At 38.4% G+C, this 18,917-nt stretch overlaps 1 protein-coding gene across 3 annotated transcripts in view; it reads right to left on the bottom strand.

The window, feature by feature from the left end:
* The window catches only part of LOC129241700 (ABC transporter G family member 23), a 107,577-nt gene that overhangs the window by 3,901 nt on the left and 84,759 nt on the right, over nucleotides 1-18,917 (bottom strand). For 2 of the 3 annotated variants that reach the window (XM_054878174.1, XM_054878183.1), the window contains 8 exons: nucleotides 8,548-9,064; nucleotides 8,323-8,471; nucleotides 6,343-6,484; nucleotides 2,133-2,225; nucleotides 1,847-2,032; nucleotides 1,554-1,752; nucleotides 1,229-1,478; nucleotides 945-1,005 (listed from right to left, as the gene is read on the bottom strand). In XM_054878174.1, coding sequence (XP_054734149.1) covers nucleotides 945-1,005; nucleotides 1,229-1,478; nucleotides 1,554-1,752; nucleotides 1,847-2,032; nucleotides 2,133-2,225; nucleotides 6,343-6,484; nucleotides 8,323-8,471; nucleotides 8,548-9,064 — 1,597 coding nt within the window. The remainder of the gene's footprint in view (nucleotides 1-944; nucleotides 1,006-1,228; nucleotides 1,479-1,553; nucleotides 1,753-1,846; nucleotides 2,033-2,132; nucleotides 2,226-6,342; nucleotides 6,485-8,322; nucleotides 8,472-8,547; nucleotides 9,065-18,917) is intronic. The other variant, XM_054878191.1, reaches the window with a different exon arrangement.

Raw genomic sequence — 18,917 nt, forward strand, 5'->3', positions numbered from 1 at the left:
ATTACACCGCATTTTGCATAAAGACTTGGGTCTTTAAAGACTTGGGTCTTTAGGCTTATAAAGTCCAGTTAACATAAGAACTTCAGCCGGCCGATCATCAACAACGTAATGTCTTTGGTGATTAGGTCGATATGGAAAAGATCCGCAATTCCATCGAAAAATCATCTTGAGTGATGAGGCCCATTTCCACCTCGGTGGCTTTGTCAACAAGCAAAATTGTCGAATCTGGGGCTCAGAAAATCCAAGAGTTATTGTTTATACGCCTCTCTATCCTCAACGTGCGACTGTTTGGTGCGGTTTATGGTCCAGCGGAGTCATTGGACCTTACTTTTTCGAAAATGAAGCTGGAGCAACAGTTACGGTGAATGGATTGCGCTATCGAGAGATGATTAACGATTTTTTATGGCCAGAATTGGTATTGATCTGGACAACGTTTATTTTTAACAAGACGGTGCACGTGCCACGCAAGCAACGAAACCATTGATAATAACACCTCTTATTGGAAAACCCCTTACAATATGAGAATATTATGCAGCTATTTTAGGAGACAAATTATGAAGTTGGTTTGCCCCATACAGATATTTCGCTTAGATACCAACCAATGTAGCCACATGCATACAAGTACTATATAATCGTTTTTTTACAGAAAGAGTGGCAACATTTACTCTTTCCAATAAAGCATATTGAACCACCCTATACGTAGGTGTATTTATTATATTTGAGATATGGCATTCATACCTAACAATTACCGAATAAAAGTTTACTAAAGATACTTAACTCATTCACTGGCCAACAGAATCAAATGTATACTTCCATCGGGAAATTCAGAAATTTACTGTCATTTTTATGAATTAAAATTTGCGTCAATAGTAATTGAAATAAATAAATTTTTATTGCAGTTTCCTGATCGCAAATACTGCACAACCCATTTTGGTAATACTCACCTCAGTGCGTTCGATGATTAAAGCGGATGACGTCAATGCCACAGCCAAGAAGAAAACAATTCTAAAGAAGAAATATGAATAAGGAAAATAAGAAATAAAAATAAGAAATAAAAATAAAAAATAGAATTAAAAATAAGAAAAAAAAATTTAAATAGAAAAATTAAAAAACTTCATTCTCCATTCATTAGCGCAATTTAACAATAAATTTATATGTATTTGTTAGCACCAAAAAATATAGAAGTACTTTTCACTTCCATACCAGAAGTCTCGCTGCCATTACTTACGTCAATATCACACCTGGAGCGACGAAATCTGTGAATGATGGATTCATTGTGCCGTAAATGGGTTCTCTAAATTGAATTGGCACATCGCCGAGTTTGGGATTATTGCCGCATTGATCCAACAATGACATGGCAAAGTCGCGGTAGGCCAGTTGTATGTCACGATTCAGCATAATACCGATTTGCTGATTGGACATATCCAGCCAAACTTTAATTTCCGATTGTTCAATAGTCTCATCATCAGCATCACGTCCTTAAAAAATGCGCAAAACGAATAAAAAAAAATTAATAGAAATTCATGTGAGGAAAATAAGTTTCCGGTCATTACCCAATGCCACACGTGCTACAAATGCGTCTGTGAAGTTCTCCGTTATGTAGAGCACACCCCAAGCTCTGCCCTGCCGCACCTCATTTTTAGCAACCTCCAGATCGGTGTAGTACGTCTTATCCATAGTGTCATTCAGATGGCTCAAATAGCGGCAACCGAGATTCGTGAAATGGCAAGAATCCTCCCAATAGCAGATATTCTAAGATACGGAAAGGCATGGAAAAGTGTTTAAGAAAATTAAAAAAAATATAAAAATTATGTGCGTAGTAGTTGTGCGTTAAATTTGCACTCACTGTATTGTTCATTTCACTGTTGACGATCGCCAAATTCAAACCGGTCGGGTCACGTCCAATTGCCAAACAGAAGAGTATCACCTGCATTACGGGCAGCGCGAAAATGAACAGCATCACACCGACGTTACGCCACATGCGTAGGAAGTTTTTGGTCAACAATGCCTTCATTTTGCCTTTAGTTGTGACCTACCGAGAGAGTATGGGAAGTTTACGATTGAAAGGCTTATTTTTGGTCGAATGTTTAGTGGTTTATTGAGACGATTCGGATCGTTTGAGTATTACGCACCTTGCACAAATTCGCACAGCAATCTTGGCAGCTTTCTTCATCTTTGGGACTATTGCGTTTCATGGGTGGCGGATCGTAGGGCTCCTGGTTCAACTGTGTGTGCAAAAATAGTGGTTGTGTTTTTGTGTTTTTCGTAATATTTCATAGAAAAGGAAATGAGATGAGTTAATTGTTTGTCATTGCTATGGAATTTGTTATATTAAAACCACTGCTCTATTACAAAAAAAAAAAAAAAAAACATTCTACACATTTTTTTAAACGCCGGTCCAGTAGGGGGAAATCAAAATGAGACTACTCATACTCATTCAAAGTCATCCTCACACTTTTCTGTATTTTCTTATAAAAATTATGATCTTTCGATGAGCTCCAACAAGTAACGGGATTTTCAGTAGTAGTGTACTATCTTGCAACTCTTATATTGGTAATTTTAGGCTGACGTCACTCTTTCAGGAGCGGTTTCCGGAAAAAGTTTGAAAAGCATTTAGAGAACTTTTCAGCCGTCACGAATGTGAATGTGAATCCAGAGTTGGGCATTTTGCAGTATCACTAAAAAGATATCTACTAAAAAATTTGTGGTAATTAAAACAAGCGTTTCATTAACCCTAAATCTTCAGTTTTTCAGTGTTTTAACCATCCGCATTAATTATTTAATGCACTATGCCCAACCCTGTGTGAATCCTTCAAATTTACTGTGCAAATTAAAAATCAGTTTGACCAACTTATAGAACTCGTGATGAATTTGGATCAGCTGCGACACTCTGCGTTTAATCTCTGAGGCAAGGCCACAAGTTGAGCTACTAACGAAATAAAGACATAAAAGTTTTAAAAGATACCGAAAACTGAGTTCATCGGTAGCAGGAGAGTCCAAGTGGCAGAGAATCACCGATGACAGATTACAGAAGGAAGCGCATTCCGCTATAGAACGGAAGAATGATAGAATACAAGGTTTGTCCATCCGAAACAAAATTGTGAGAGCAACTTTGGCAGCCGCTATGGTCGAATGATTGGGGCGTGACTACCATTTGGAGGTGCGTAGGTTCGAATCTCCGTACATGAAATACTAAAATGATAGAAAAGGTTTTTTCTAATAGCAGTCGCTCCGCGGCAGGCAATAACGAATCGCCGAGTGCATTTTTACCATGAGAAAGCTCCTCATAAAAAAATATCTGCTGTTCGGAGTCGATTTGAAACTGTAGGTTTCTCCATTTGTGGAGCAATATCAAGACGCACGCCACAAATGGGAAGAGCTCGGCTAAAATACCCAAAAAGAGTGTAAGCGCCAATTATAAAGGGGTTTTCAATAAGAGGTGTTATTTTGATATTCAAAGAAATATGATTTTTTTTAATATAAATGAACGGATGTTTATTTCATTATAAAGAAGAAGGTATGCGGTTAATAGTGGAAAATAACATGAGGCAAATGACCACCACGGCCACGCTTACAGGACAATATGCTTTTCATGAAATTTTCCATAACCGAATTGCAAAGTGGCTGCCCTAAGTCGACGATAACCTCACGAATTCCATTTTTGAGGTCTTGAATCGACCATGGGCTGTTGGCGTAGACCTTTTCTTTCACGTGGCCCCAAAGAAAAAAGTCACAAGGTGTTAAATCACAAGATTTCGGTAGCCAATTGTGATCACCTCTTCGAGAGATAACACGGTCCGGAAACTTTTCCCGTAAAAGATCAATGGTTTCGTTGCTTGTGTGGCACGTAGCGCCGTCTTGTTGAAAATAAACGTTGTCTAGATCAATACCATCCAATTCCGGCCATAAAAAATCGTTAATCATCTCTCGATAGCCTTTTATATATTTAAATAACACCTGTTATTGGAAAACCCTTTATATATATTTGGTAAGGTTTTGGTAAGCCATCATGTATTGTTTAACGCCAGAACAACCTTTCTAAATTACAGAAATTTACTTAGTAAATCTGTTTGCGAAGTTTATAGAGCGAAGAAGGCGCCGAAATGTCGTGCCTATAAAATACAGCTCGTGCAAGAATTGAACCCATGAAATGGCCTACGAGATCATAATAAAAGAAAATCTATCCAAAAATATTTCTGTTTTCTATTATCATTTCAAGCTCTTATTTCGCCCTTATTGCCCTTATTTTAGCCCTTTTATCTGGCTGGAACGTAGCAATTGAATAAACCAAAAGAGAACTCTTTTGCAGGGGAAATTTGCCAGCAAATCAGCTGGTTGTGTCAAATTCACTGAGAACAGGACAATGGTTCGCGGGTGTCACCACCTTTTGTATTCTCTCCATCGTGGCTTTAATTATCTTCATTTCTTCAGCTGAAAGGCAAGATACGCTTATTTTCATTTATTTAATAGCTGTGAACTTTGCTTTTCCGCAACCCTAACGGGAGAGTCTTGCACTTAGTACAAAAGGTAATAGGCAGGCAACATGACTCATAAGTTCCATAAGTCGGCTTAGAATTAGGAAAAATTTGATACTCCGAAATAGCGGCGAAGTAGATTTTGCTGTATTTTTGAGGGGGACTAAAAGGCGCTGATCGACTTTTAGCTCCTATTGACATATCAAATATTCAATTCGAATATTTATTGTCAATAAGAGGCTAGATTGAATGCTCAATTTACAAAATCTACTTAGTACTGTTTGTGAAACAAACATAAAAAGTTTTTCAAAATTTTTGAAAAGAAGCAATATTTCTATGAAATATGACAAACCAGTGCCACTAATATGTTTCTGTGTAATAAACATTTGTTTATTTAACGATAAGATAAACAGGGATTAGCCGAAGGAATTCCGCTGCTAGTGCTAGCAATTAAAGTTAAGATTCGTAACAACAAAGCGACTATTACCTCTTCAAGCATTTGCTAAATTTTTTGAAGGTGTAAAAACGCTCACGAGAGAGTCTTTCAAAAATCAGTTAATGGAGTATTTTTTTCCTTATACGGTTGAGTATTTCATCAATCACGGAAATATGAAATCGGCTTTAAATTGAACAAAAGTTAGAGAGCAAAGTGGCGCATATTTGATGCATGTAAAGCCTATACATCCTCCACTGCGTTGGAAAGATCAGGTGGAGAAGGACTTGGCTTCACTTGGCGTTTCCAACTGCTTAGCACGAGAAAGATACGACTGGCGCGCTTTGTTAAACTTGGGCTTTGTCAAAATCGCGCAAGTGCTTATCGCGCCAATCAAGAAGAAGAAATCTTATAAATACTTCCTCCTTCCGTATTAATTTCTAGGTAGACCTAATTTAGGGGAAATATGCGCCTCAGGCACGGTGAAAAGAATTCAGAAGATGTGGCCAAGATCGGACCGTTAACCAGCTATTAGCGATTTTGATAGAACCAGCGGATTGGCTGACGTCACCAGGGCCGTAGCATCGTTTTGTATCCCAAAAAACTGGGATCGTGTTGATTATAACGAAAAAAATCAACACAGCCTTCGTTCATGTTGTTTCGTTGCTATCTGAACAACGACTGTTTGGGTGACTGAGTGAATACGTGTGAAATGAACGGGCAGAAATCGGCTGCCGAATCTCTCAAGTGACGTGACAGCCCAGGGCGAATTGAGTACCATAGGTTGGTTGGTTGCTTGTATTGCTTTCGCCTACTCTTTCCCTTCACAAACAAGTAATTCCCCTTCCTTTTGTTTGTTTATTCATGGGCTCTGACGACACAGCGAATTCGAAAGGCGCAACCATGTATTCTATCATGCTTGGTGGCAGCCGAAGTTCCCCTCACAATTTTCTTTTTCACCAGAGTTAGAGAGCAAACCTCGTACATCTATCATCCCTGGTGTGAAATGAGCGAGCAGAATTCGGCTGCCACTTCCCCAATTTTTTTTTTATCACAGTAGATTGGCCTAACCTGCTTACCTATCTTGCTTGCGCCACAACTAACCAGAGAAGTAACCTCCACTTATTATACATCGTAGGTATTTTTGTGGCGTACTTGACTTTGTCGACTCTGAAGACTTTTTGGCAAATTAGTTCTTATTTAAGCCAACTAAAAATTCATTATACAATTTAATGTCTGGAAAGGAGTTTTTTTCTTTTTAAAAAATATTTAAGTTTGTCCAGTAGCTTCTAATTTAGGTCTCGCTTATTTTTCCCCTCACAATTTTTTCAAAGTTCTTACATTAAATACATACTTACGATAATAATTATAAACATTTGCAGTTATTCATAATGAGAAAGATGAAAAAATTAAATTTATTGGATTAAAACAAACCGTAAAGACCGATCCATTTGTTTCGGTAATCAGCACTTCTTTGCTTTGATGGAAATTCAGTCCGACGACGCCACCTTCTTGACTTGAGCTGGGCTTATCCATTTTACTGCCGAATGCCATGGCATGTAATGAAATATTATTACTGTTAGTCAAAATTTGAACGCGATCATTATTCATAAGCAACAACAACAACCACCATAGGATGGAATTCATTTCAAACCGCATGAACAAAATGATCACCAACCAGTACCAGTACGTGAAGGCCGAGCGATGAGTCACAAAATACGAATACGAATACGAGTGCGAGTACGAATACGAGTACGAATACGAGTACGAATACGAGTACGAGTACGAGTACATGTGTATGTGGTGTACGCAGGCACGCAGTGTTGTGTGAACCAATTAGATTAACGCATTGAGGAGCACAACAACAGCGAGGATTGCGAATGGCACGAATGCAGGGTGAGTTGTAAATATGCATAAAATATGTGAAAAAATAAGGAAAATAAAAATATAAAAAAATCGTAGAAATGTATTAATATTCGATGTTTTTATGATGATTAGCAACAACAACTACAAACACACGCAAATACAAAATACTATTTATATGTAATATATGAAATGAGGTACATAGTACAAAGATATAAACAAACTTATCGGCACGCCGAAATGCAAAAACCGTTACTAATAAAAAATTTTTAATTCACATTTTTATTGCTTATGATGCATTTCATCAAATTATAATATTAGAAAAAGTTTTACATTTTTTAAGTGAAGCTTCTTAGGCATCGATGGACGAGCGAGAATGGAGAGTAAAATTTCAAGGCCATGCAACGTTTTGGGCGTTTTCGTTCCGCGAGAGAGAAAAAAGATATAACGTAGGAGAAAAGGAGAGAGAGAGCTATACCTTATATGTATCTTAGATACACTTTAGGCTATTTTTCTTGAGTTTTCCCTTGTGGTTGCTAATTTCTAGTGAGATATAACACTGCCTACTTTTTTGCGCTTGTTTGTTGGTACAAACTTGTAGGAAATATATTTTTGGTGCCTACTTTTTGGCGTTATATTTCCTTGGTGCCTACTGTTTGGTGGGGTTTTTGGTCCCAATTTTTTGGGCGTTTTTTTGGTGCCTACTTTTTGACGTTTATTTCCCTTTCCTGGCTAGTGCTTGTGCGTATTATAAAGTGCTATCCATTCCGGCGTCGGATTTATTGGTATTGCCTTGCGGTAATTTGTGCCGTTGCTGCGGTCCTGGAATCGTTGCGTTTGTGCGGTGCTGTACGCTTGGAGTAGTGCGCGTTGGTGCCATGTTTTGTGTCCGGCATTTACTTACACCGGTCGACCCTCCCCCGTTTTTGTAAGTTTTGTCTATTTGTATTCTCTGCAAATGTTGTGAATTTATTTAGATATATATTCTATTTCTCTCTCTCGCTCTCTCGGGCCTTTGTGTCTTTCTTTGTCTGCCTTGAAAGTTTCACTTCTGTTATGTGTACTACGCTACATGTATTTCTTGTTTAGGAGGTAATTCGACCCTAGTAGTTTGCAAAAAATTACCAAGCATGGTTTGCCCTTATAAATATTCTTCATTTTATAATGTTTTTCAATTCTCCTATTTTTTTTTTGTTTTTTATTTTATTTTTTTTGTTTTTTTTTAGTTTTTTGCTTAATGATTCTTATTTATTTCCTTTCTTATAAACAAACTTTTTTGTTAGTTACGGCTGTTTGCATTTCAGGCGACGGCGAGTATATAATTTTTCCTTTTTTTGTTGTTTTTGTTTAAATATGATATTTTCTTACTAATTTGGGGCTTTAACTTCATGCGTATGTGTGTGTGTCTGTTTAGTGTTGACTTATGTTTTTCTCTCTCAATATTTTTAATGGCAAGTTTCATGCAAAGTTGCGTTTATCAATAATATTTCTCTTTTTTCTTTAAATAATAATTATGATAAATTCACCACGAGTTCAATACACTAAACTCACCTAAAATTCACATTCGAGATTTCTCCTTTTTGGCTTTGCATGCGCGACAACTTCAGGAAAACCTCTTCCAGACTAATACATTTGTACATTGACAGCAAAACGCTGGGTGACTCCTCAGCCAACAAATGACCGGAGCGCATAAGGCCAATCTGAAATTCGATCAAAACAATGCAAACATATAATTCACTACCCAACTGAACACCCTTCAGCATCACTCATACGCACCGTGTGTGCTTGACGCGCCTCCTCAATGTAATGTGTCGTTATAATTACTGTCTTTTGTCCAGCCTTTGTGATATGCACCAAGTGATTCCAGATACTCTGTCGCAATAGAGGGTCCACGCCCACTGTTGGCTCGTCCAAAATCAGCAATTCCGGATCGTGCATAAGTGCCACAGCAAAGGAGACACGTCGCTGTTGGCCACCACTCAAGTTCTTCACCAAACGCTTCTCAGATGGCAGATCGAGGAAATTCAATAAGAATTGCAGACGCTCCATGATCTCTTTGGTGCCCATGCCGAATATCCAACCGAAGTACATCATTGTCTCGCGTATCGAGAATTCACCGTACAAGGCGATCTCCTGTGGCATGTAGCCGACACGTTTGCCGGGTACGCCGGAGCCACGTGTACCTGGTTTGCCGCCGAGCACGAAAATCTCGCCCGAGTCCATACGCCGTCGTCCCACAATGCATGAGAGTAATGTGGTTTTTCCACAACCAGAGGCGCCTAGGAGGCCGTAGCTGAAAAGAAAGAGAGAGAAAGACATGTAAATAGTTGTTGTGGATTGTTTGAGAAAGTGTGGGAGACTGAAAGCTACATCTAAACTCTATTCAAAACAGTTTTTATATTTTTTTATTGTAATTTTAGTATTGCCAGTAGAACATTAAGACACTTTTAGCCTTTTTCTTTGAAACCATGTAAAACAAGTTGTGAACTAAATGATCGTTCCCGATATTTTTTGCAAGATTTGAATTGCCACCCAAAATGTGGTCGCTTTGCATAGTTTAATTTTCACCTTTTGATCCTAAAAGGAATTTTGAGGCTTCCTCTAAATGTTGCTGCTCTCTCCTAAATGTTGGTGCTTAACTTCGTATTTTCTTGATAACTTGCCTAACCTGTGAATGGCAAAAAATCACTTGTGCGCCTTGTGGCACTTGCATTTCAAAAGTAATGCACCCATGAATTTACACTTGATTTGTATTACTAGGAATCATGCCGGAGTGCTCTGAGATCTGCCTGTGCTAAGTTCATTGACAAAGTAAGGCGCAGCGTAAGTACTGGTACTGCAGAAGGAGCCAATGATTTCATCTGTGATTCAATGCTTTTGCGTACGGCCCAAAACTTGGGAGTGTAAATAGAAATATTGCTGCTGATAACATAAAAGGTGCGGCTATTAAATAATGAGGCTGACATGAGCCATAGCAGAAGTACACATGCGCGAAGAGCCAGCAACCGACAGCTGCTTAGCGTCAAACATTCGCTTTCGAATGCAGTACCTCTTTTTTTGTCGGGAAAACTAGCAAGTACAGCACTCAGACACAATTAAGTCCATTGTACCGCACTCGTGTTCCCTTTTTAATTTTTTCCCAGCTCTACCTTACAGGAACAAGGTTTTTCAATGCCGACTCGCAGGATTTTCCACTTTGATAGGCATGATGAAATGGCGACAGAGGGTGAGCCCTCAGCGAACTCTGATGCACGCCCAATTCCATCAGCTATTCGAGACTTTTTAACATGCAATAAGTCATGCTGATGGGTCTAATGCTTTTGGGGCTGGTGTAGTCACCTCTTCCAACCTTAGGGATGAAGGCAACCCTCACCATTCTCCAAGAGCGTGGTATATAGGCTAGTGCCAGGCATGCAGAGAACAGCATGACAGGATATATGCCATCTCGTCTAGGCGACTTGTAGCCGCCAAAAGATTTGATGGCAAATCGAATGGCGGCCTCCTTCACCACAGATCTGGCACCATACCAGTCATGCCGAGAAGGTGTAGCAGCTCTGATAACCGCCTCTATCAATAAAGGCTGGTGCCGGCCGACGTTTATCTGATTACCGGTAAAGTGAGATTTCATCAGCAAGCTGAGTGGCTCACTTTGCCTCTCCGTGAAGGTGCCATCATATTTCCTAAGTGACCCCAGCTTTCCAGTTGGGCCCCTTTTCAGGATCCTAACCAATTTCACCGTGTCACTCAGTGATTCAATACCGCTGCAGAACTCCCTTTAGGAAGCTCTTTTCGATTCCCGAATAAACCTCTTGTAGTTTTTCTGAACATTACGTTATCGCTCCCAATCCTTAGCAAGGTTAGTCTTGAGGGCCCTGTTTAGAAGTTTTCTCGACTCACGCCTTAACGTCTAAAGCTCTCGATTCCACCAAAGAACGGGAGTTCGGTCAGGGAGAGGTCGAATTGGACAGGCTGACTCAAAACATTCAGTGAAGGTAGCGTTGAGTTTCTCAACAGCCGCCTCAATGCCCTGTTCTTTCCGAAGTCTTGTTGGCCTCACGTCAAGTCCCCACAGCGCCCCCCTAAACTTCTGCCAGTCTGTTTTTCTAGGGTTCCTAGAGGGCAATGGCATTTGTGCTTCCTTGCCACACTGAAACTCAATGTACCTGTGGTCTGACCACGAGTCTTCGGCAAGCACTCTCCAGTTCTTGAATGAGCACCCCAGTTTTGAGTTTGAAAGGGGAGATCAATCACCTTCTGCCTTCCAGCAGTTACGAACGTAGGCTGTGTGCCCTTGGTGTATATGCCTAGGCAGGAGGAACCGATAAAGTAGTACCTCTCACTTTTCGCTTCATATTCTTCGGTCGCATTGGAGTTGGTTTTTTTTGGTTGTTTCTATATTTCGCCAATAAATTATGTGTGGTGTGAAAATAGAACGGCAATTTTTTCTAATAATATAAGAAAAAATCAAAGATTATCTACCAAGGCAATGCGCGGGATCTTTTCGCATTGTTCGCAAAGAGGTTGCGCAGCTGGTGCAACATCTTCAAGTAAGACCATTTGCCTTTTTCGCTAGATTTTGCATTATGTGACTTCTCCCTGCTTCTTAAGGAGAAATCTACATTAGAAGGAACAAGATTTGAGTCCATATTAAATGTGTGAAAGAGAATGTGGGACGCGTTCTGAAACATCTATTAAAAGAATGCTGGAAAGAACGCTTTATGTGAGCGTAGAATATTATGAAATTTTAATAGCTGTCTTTTTAAGAGGTAAGTGCAAGAAAACTAGTGCCACCTATGTACGCTAGGCCGGGTCTTTTCGGCCATGTATGAAAAGTGTACAGGTATGACAGGCTACCGTAGGAGTATCTCTTGAATACAAGAGCCGACTAAATGTGGTCGGGTGCTTGAGCTTAAAAAGCATTTTAAGGTTTAGAAAGCAAAGCTAGCCCATCCTAGGAGCTTACCATATAAGTCACGAGTCACATACGACATGACCTTCGAACTTTGAGCTCTATAAAGGGACTGTTATTGAGATTAAGTGGATCCATTCACAAATGATTGTAGATTTCTAAAACTTTCACTTTCGAAACGCATTAGTCCTGCATAATTACATTTCAGTTATTTTTCAAAAGTTGTTGTTGTACATAAAAAACAGCTGCGTATTTTTATATATTTTTCATATAATTGTCTAATCGTTTCATGTTTTTTACCAAGAAACGCATAAATGTTTGTTAATCATAAACAGCATAATTTTATGCACTTACAACAACATTGAAAGTAAAGTGAAGTTATGAAAAAATATTTTTTATGAAGCAAAAATATAAAATTAAATGAAACTGTTTAATCAGTCTTTGAAGTCGCTGAAATATTAAAGAAATATAAGGTCTTAACAAGCAATAAAAAGTAACACGAATTTTAATAAAAAAAAAATATATATATACATACATACATATATGTACGTATGTACTGGCGAATAGAGTCAATGCTAAGCGACACAGTTCAAGTTGAAATTCGGTTCAAGATAACAAGAAACCTCAAAGTAAGACAACTGCATTGCCCCACTAAACGTTTCGACCTGCCGCCAAGCACAGTTAAGCCACACAGATCGACGTAGGTACATATACGAAAATCTATGAAGAGGCAACAAGACGTAAACAAACCAACAAAGAACGCTGACTGAAGGCAAGCTGACACCGACAGCGCACACCTTGAATTTTGCATAGCTACCTACATGCATTCACACATACATATGTACGTATATGTTCAACACATGCATTTAATAATATAATATATAATCATCTAAATGTATACATATGCATATATGTACACACACACACACAATATAACCACAGTTTATAAGATTTAACAAAACCAAGTCAAATTCAAACATTTACCACCGAAAAAATTAACTAGCAAAGCAATAATTGGCTACTCGTATAAACTTGAGCTTATTTTTGGCCACGGCACGTAATATTTATTATTTATTATAAACAATTGCAAGCGAGTTTCCAGCTGATAAATGAGCGTTTAAGTGAAACGTTAATATACTCTGGTATTTAAGAGAAACTGCTACTGCCTGAAGTGAAGCGCAAAACTACTAAGTAAACATTCTAAATAATTTATGAATTGGTATTTCAGTCCAACTGGTACGAAAGTAACTAGTTAGTTACTAGTTACAAAGGGACCAGTTAGAGTTGTATGCAAACAAATGTGCTTGTATTACTGTAAATAATTATGCTTCAAACGTTAAGAAAGCGCGTTAAGAGATTTGCACCAATATAAGGGAGTCGTAAGGACAAGTAAAACCTGAAAATCCAACTTACCATTACTACGATAGTGCCTGCAGTGAAGCGCCAAACTACTAAGTAAACATTCTAAACAATTTATGATCTGGTATTTGATGAAAAATTTGAACTGGTACGAAAGTAACTAATTGGTTACTAGTTGTAAAGGGCCCAGTTAGAGTTGTATGCAAACAAATATGCTTGTATTACTGTAAATAGGTATGCTCTAAATGTTAAGAATGCGCGTTATGAGATTTGCACCAATATAATGGAGTTGTAGTAACTAGTGCAGCCTAAAAATGCAATAATTACTGCATTCAAACTAAGTAAGTTTGAATCTGAGAATGATAGATTGTTAACTGGTGTGATGCTGATACATTCTTAAGCCGACAATTGACATTTCGAAAGGTATCAAAGTAAAGAAAAATACAACTGCGTGTACAATAATAGCAGCACGAGATTTTGCATAGTTTTGATGATGTATTTATTTCTTAATTTTTTTTTTATTTTTCTGTGGAAAAATTGTTTATACTACACCATCGCCATATACTATATTTGTATATTAAAGTTTCAAAATTTACAAAAATTTTAAAAATTCAAAACCAATATTCATTTCAAAATAATTTCAACTTTATGGCAGAAAAGATGGAGCCCCATTTCTTCGTGTGCTATTTCGAAAACCCTTTGGCCTCAGTACAACATACGGAGGACTCAGAAAGTCCTTTGGACTCCACGCCATTCAATTTCCAAACTCGTAGCTGTATTTACCGGTCACTGGACGATCGGCACACACGCGGAAAAGCTAGGGACCTTTAAGAGCAGGAGATTGTTGAGCACTTTCACTGTAAGTGTCCGGGTTGGACAGTTAGACAATTAAATTCACTGGGGGCTCCTTTCTTCGACAGCCTGAAGCAGTGTGCCCACCTAAATCCCATCACTCTTCTTCATTACATCAACAGCTTGGGCTGGCTGCAGATATCTGCCTGTTGAAGGTCTCTTAGTGGTATCAAAACGGCGCTTTAGTGCTACTTGAGGAGTGCCAGACTGGCAATTCAATCATTTCACTTACCTACCTACCTACCACGATGGCCTCAACATAGTAAGGAGGTAGCTATTAAAAGCACTGGAAAGGTGGAATATTATACCGCCAGTGAAATTTGACAAACTTTCAGTCGTGGCGCGGGGATGCATATCCAGCAAGGGAATGGGTGATTTGGTGTTTATAGAAGATGCCTGATTAGCCTTCCGCTACCAGTCCTAAATAGTGGGAATGTCCACCTGTTGTTGCTTAAGAACAACGCCTTCGTACTGCCATCTTGAAGCGCCATCTGTGTCTCACATTTTTCTGCCAGAAGGATCACACAGATGGTTGAGGACTTCGCTAAATTTGGTGTGTGTGTGCCATTACCGCGGCTGCCCGCTTCCTCTTGCTGGCGACACTGATGCAACGTGTAACTGTGTCCTTTTCCTTGTTTTTTGCTCGTGTTACCAGCCACAATCCAAGTAATGCGCTGACTTTTGTGCGGGAGTTAGGATGGGAAGGATAAAGTTTTTAGGGGTTGAGGAATGATGTTGTTTTTGTGTTTAGAAACAAGGAAAGTAGGTCAGTTTGGAAAAGTGCGAGGACCGTGCTTTACGTGGTATTCGAACCCAAAACCTACGCTAGACTACCGAGGTCGCCGTGTAATGAACACTACAAGCAAAATTTTAAGTATCTCAATGCAATTTAACCATCCGTTAGACGTCCGGTTTGGTCAGACTTTTTCTGGCCAGACTTTTTTGACTTTGGGCGCGCATTTAGCACATTTCTATTACAGCTAACGACTTGAGCTGCCAGGTAGCTTTCTAAAATTTAATTTTCTATTGATTTATGATTTATTTACATAACCTTTCAAAAAGCATACTCCAACAGGATGAAAAAGGCCACACCCAGATGCCCAACCGAAGATTTTAAAAAAGGTGTCCAACGAAGGGTTAATGTTACTTAAATTGATATGAAGCAAGTTGCACTGGAAATGCCCGTAGTTGTTCAACAATCACACCCACCTTTAAAGCTATACCAAAACGTAATGTAACTACTTGTAAAAATGCCACATAAAGAATGAGATTACAAAAAAATTAAAAAAAAATGGTGGGAGTCCCCCTGCTTGAAAAAAATAGGATTTATTTAGATATGTATAGGTATTTATGCGGTTTCTTTTATAACTGTTTTTTTTTTTTTTTTTTTTGTTTTTTCACCCAACCTGCCCGAGTTAATGGCAATGACTCGCGGTCAGCTGTTGTTTTTGTTGTTGTTGCTGTTACTTCTTGTTTCTTCTAATTATACTTTATGCTACTTTAGTTGTTTTGTTTTTTGTCATTTTCACCACAGCTGTTGAGGGTCAAGCCATTAATAAATGCCTCCATGCACATATGCGTAAGTGTGTGCGTGTGCCGGTCGATTGGCTATTTAGCCCCGCAGCATTGCGACCAACATTCGACACCATTCGCCATTGACTTTTGCCACAGTTGGCGTAGCGGTTTAATCGTTTAATTCTCAGCCAAAAATCTGACTCTACTCACTCACTCGCGCGCTTGCCAGTCAATGAGTTATCTGCTTTGTGTCGCCGCTTTATCTTTGAACTCAACTAAAGGAAGCACTTTTGTACGTGTGTTTGTTAAATTGCTGGCTTTAAATTTTTCTGACTCAACATTCATTGTTTTAGTTAAATTTTAAATCTTGTTTACCCACACCATTAAGCTATTAACGCCTTCAACAATGTGTGTCAATGCTTCGGCTTCTTCTCAACTTTGAACTACAGTGCATTCAACTGTTCATTGTTGTGCTCTAAATGCATGCATTCATATGAATTTTATATTTCTAATATATTAATACACAACTCTATTTATATGCACGCATGTTTTTTGGAGGTACTCGTATACAACTTTTTTGTGCAAAACTAAGCAAAAAAAAAGGTATGAAATGCGAGATATTTTGATTTTATTAGCTTGCGAAATGTGGTAGCATTTATTGTTTATCAATAATTTCTGACATATGACAGTCTCGTCGCCGAGTTTATAAAAACCAATGAGTCAGCAAAACTTTGTAACACTTCAAGCTTTACTAGCCTTAGCTCTGTTATCTCACCTAATGTCATCACTCGTAGTTGGTTTACCATCAATTAAAAGTGGTTTAACATATTTCTTTGTAGGAGTCTTAAAAGTAACTTGTTAAAAGTAGACTTAGAGATGGAAAAATCAAAGTCATAGGCAGAAGAATAAGCATGAAATGAACCTAGTGTTCTCCTAAAAGGAGCATTCATCCTAAACGCAGACTTAGCAATACCCAAAAAAAAGATTTCTTTACAACGGGAAATGCGTGAGGGAACATTAAAATGAATGAATAATTTCATTGAGCAGATACCGATACGGACAATCTATTGAGCCCACACAAATATCAAAGACAAATCAGATTGACAACCGAACACGCCTATACTCTAATAGACTAGACAGACGGTGGCTCTAATCGGGATTAACGGAGTAATTCAGAATCATATCAGGAATTAAGTGCAACTAATGCGTATTGACAACTAAACTTAATTCTCACAATTTAAGCAGATTTGGGGAATTTTCGATGGCAACATTGCCGAAAAATGACGGTTAACCTTCCGTGGACACCTTTTTTAAAACCTTCGGTTGGTCATCTGGGTCTGGTCTTTTTTCACGCTGTTCCTACCTGGAAGCTAAAGTCGATAGCTTTAATAGATATATGTTAAATTCACGTCCAAAGTCGAAAAAGCCAGTCTGGTCAGGATGCCCAACGGAGGATTAATATCTATTGGGAATGAAAAATAGCGAAACTTTTAAAGAGAAGAGCAAGAAAGACTCAAAACAATCATTGCAGCATTAAAGTTCTGAAACAATATTATAATCACAACCGGAATAAGTATTTTATAGCATTTTCGTTTTATTTCTACGTTTAAAAACGCGTTTTTCAAATTTCAAGCAGAAAGAAACAGTCAACCTAGACGGTGAGGTATCAATAGATTTCTCGTTCTCTCTCCGGAGATGTTATGGGTGCAATGCTACTTTCCACTAATACGTTTGAAATTATATTAATTGCTTTGATTTTTCGAAACAGTTTGAGAAATTGCAATTTAAGTTTTTTTTTTTAAATAAATTATTATGTTTTAGTATCAGGGCAGCTAATATTTTTTGCCTGCAGTCCACCTTTCACTGAAAAAAGTATCCAATAAACAAATGAGCTTTTTACTAATCCGCGTAACAACCGTGTGTCAAACTACAATTTTAATACGAATTAACTGAGCCGGTAATCCCAAAATTAAGAAAAAGTTTTTCTAATAGCGGTCGCCCCTCGGCAGGCAATGCGAACCTCCGCGTTTATTTCTGCCATGGAAAAGCTCCTCATAAAAAAAATATCTGTCGTTCGGAGTCGGCTTGAAACTGTAGGTCCCTCCTGTCGTGGAACAACATCAAGGCGCACACCATAAATAAAGGGTGAGTATATATACATACATACATATATATATATATATATAACGACAGCAATAGGACGGAATGGGATCAACGAATTTCGACGAGCGCAAGGCAAAGCGCACAGAAGCTCTCTGAACAGATTCTCACCTTTTAATATAGAATGCATTCAACGGTTTCCAAATAAATACCGTGTTTTCTTACCTGGACCGAACTAGAATCCGGACCGAGTAGAACAGTTTGAGAGTATAGGGATTAGGAAAGGATGCACTATTTCAACGAATAAAGGTCAACATTGCGAACGATTTAGCAACAAAATAATTTTTGTGAGTGGTGAAATTGAGCTTGGGGTCAAAGCAGATAACCAGGCTTTTAGTGTATTAATGGTCTTTGGCGGCGAGTTTTGAGATGTAGTAAGATATTGGAAAATATTGAAAACACTTGTAGAAGAAAGAACTATTATACTATTTCAACTAATACTAAGAACTTTGCAGCAGTTAGCCCGTATAGTCAATTATCAGAACAATTTTTTGAGATGATTTGGTAACCAATGTTTTGCAGCAATGTCCAGTGTATTGACTTATCGTGACAAACAGGTGTTTTCAAATTAGTTAAAATGATTGACTCATATAATCAATTAGCAGAAGTGAGCACCAAAAGTCTGTGGTAATAAAGTGACATTTCAATTTCCGGCGCCCTATGCCATGATACCGCCTCTTGTAACAACAACTTGACACTTAGGCGATAATAGTATTGACTTGAGTTCTGAATTCTTTACCGGTAGCGCCCACAATACGCAGTTGACATTGGTTGCAGCGTCAGTATCGACCTATGTATGCGTTCTTGCTTTTCTTAGAAGTCACCAGTAGTTAATGGGCCATCCGCTTTCCTGGTTTGATTTCATCAAAAATAAAATTGGAAGTCAACATTTTTTCAACGTCTGAAGAAGACTTTGAAGCCTTTAAATAGCTTGGAGGTATCCCCTTCTGAGTGCCAAAAGTGCTTTGAAAATTGGTTCAAGGGAATGCAGAAGTATATGGACTTAGAAGGAGAATTTTTTCAAGGACAATAAAGACATTTTTATTATTGTTTTAATGTGCTTTCATTATTGGGCGCAAAATATAAAAGGCAATCCTCGTATAAATACCGCTTTGAATAGCATTCGAATGAAAGAATTCGGCAAACGCTCCAAGATATCTCAAAAATGAAGGTTCTGGATTAGGTGTTCTTACCTGTGAATAATTCCATTGAAATAGGAAATTTGTTTATCCCAATAGCTAGACCGCTGTAAAGCGTCTTGAGCCTGTGCAAGCCTTTTATTGAATGCTGATAATACTAAAAATCTACGTATAAACTGTTTGAGGAAATTGTTTGCTGGGAGTTTGGGATC

The sequence above is a fragment of the Anastrepha obliqua genome, chromosome 1 (genome assembly GCF_027943255.1).
Source record: "Anastrepha obliqua isolate idAnaObli1 chromosome 1, idAnaObli1_1.0, whole genome shotgun sequence".
Classification (NCBI taxonomy): domain Eukaryota; kingdom Metazoa; phylum Arthropoda; class Insecta; order Diptera; family Tephritidae; genus Anastrepha; species Anastrepha obliqua.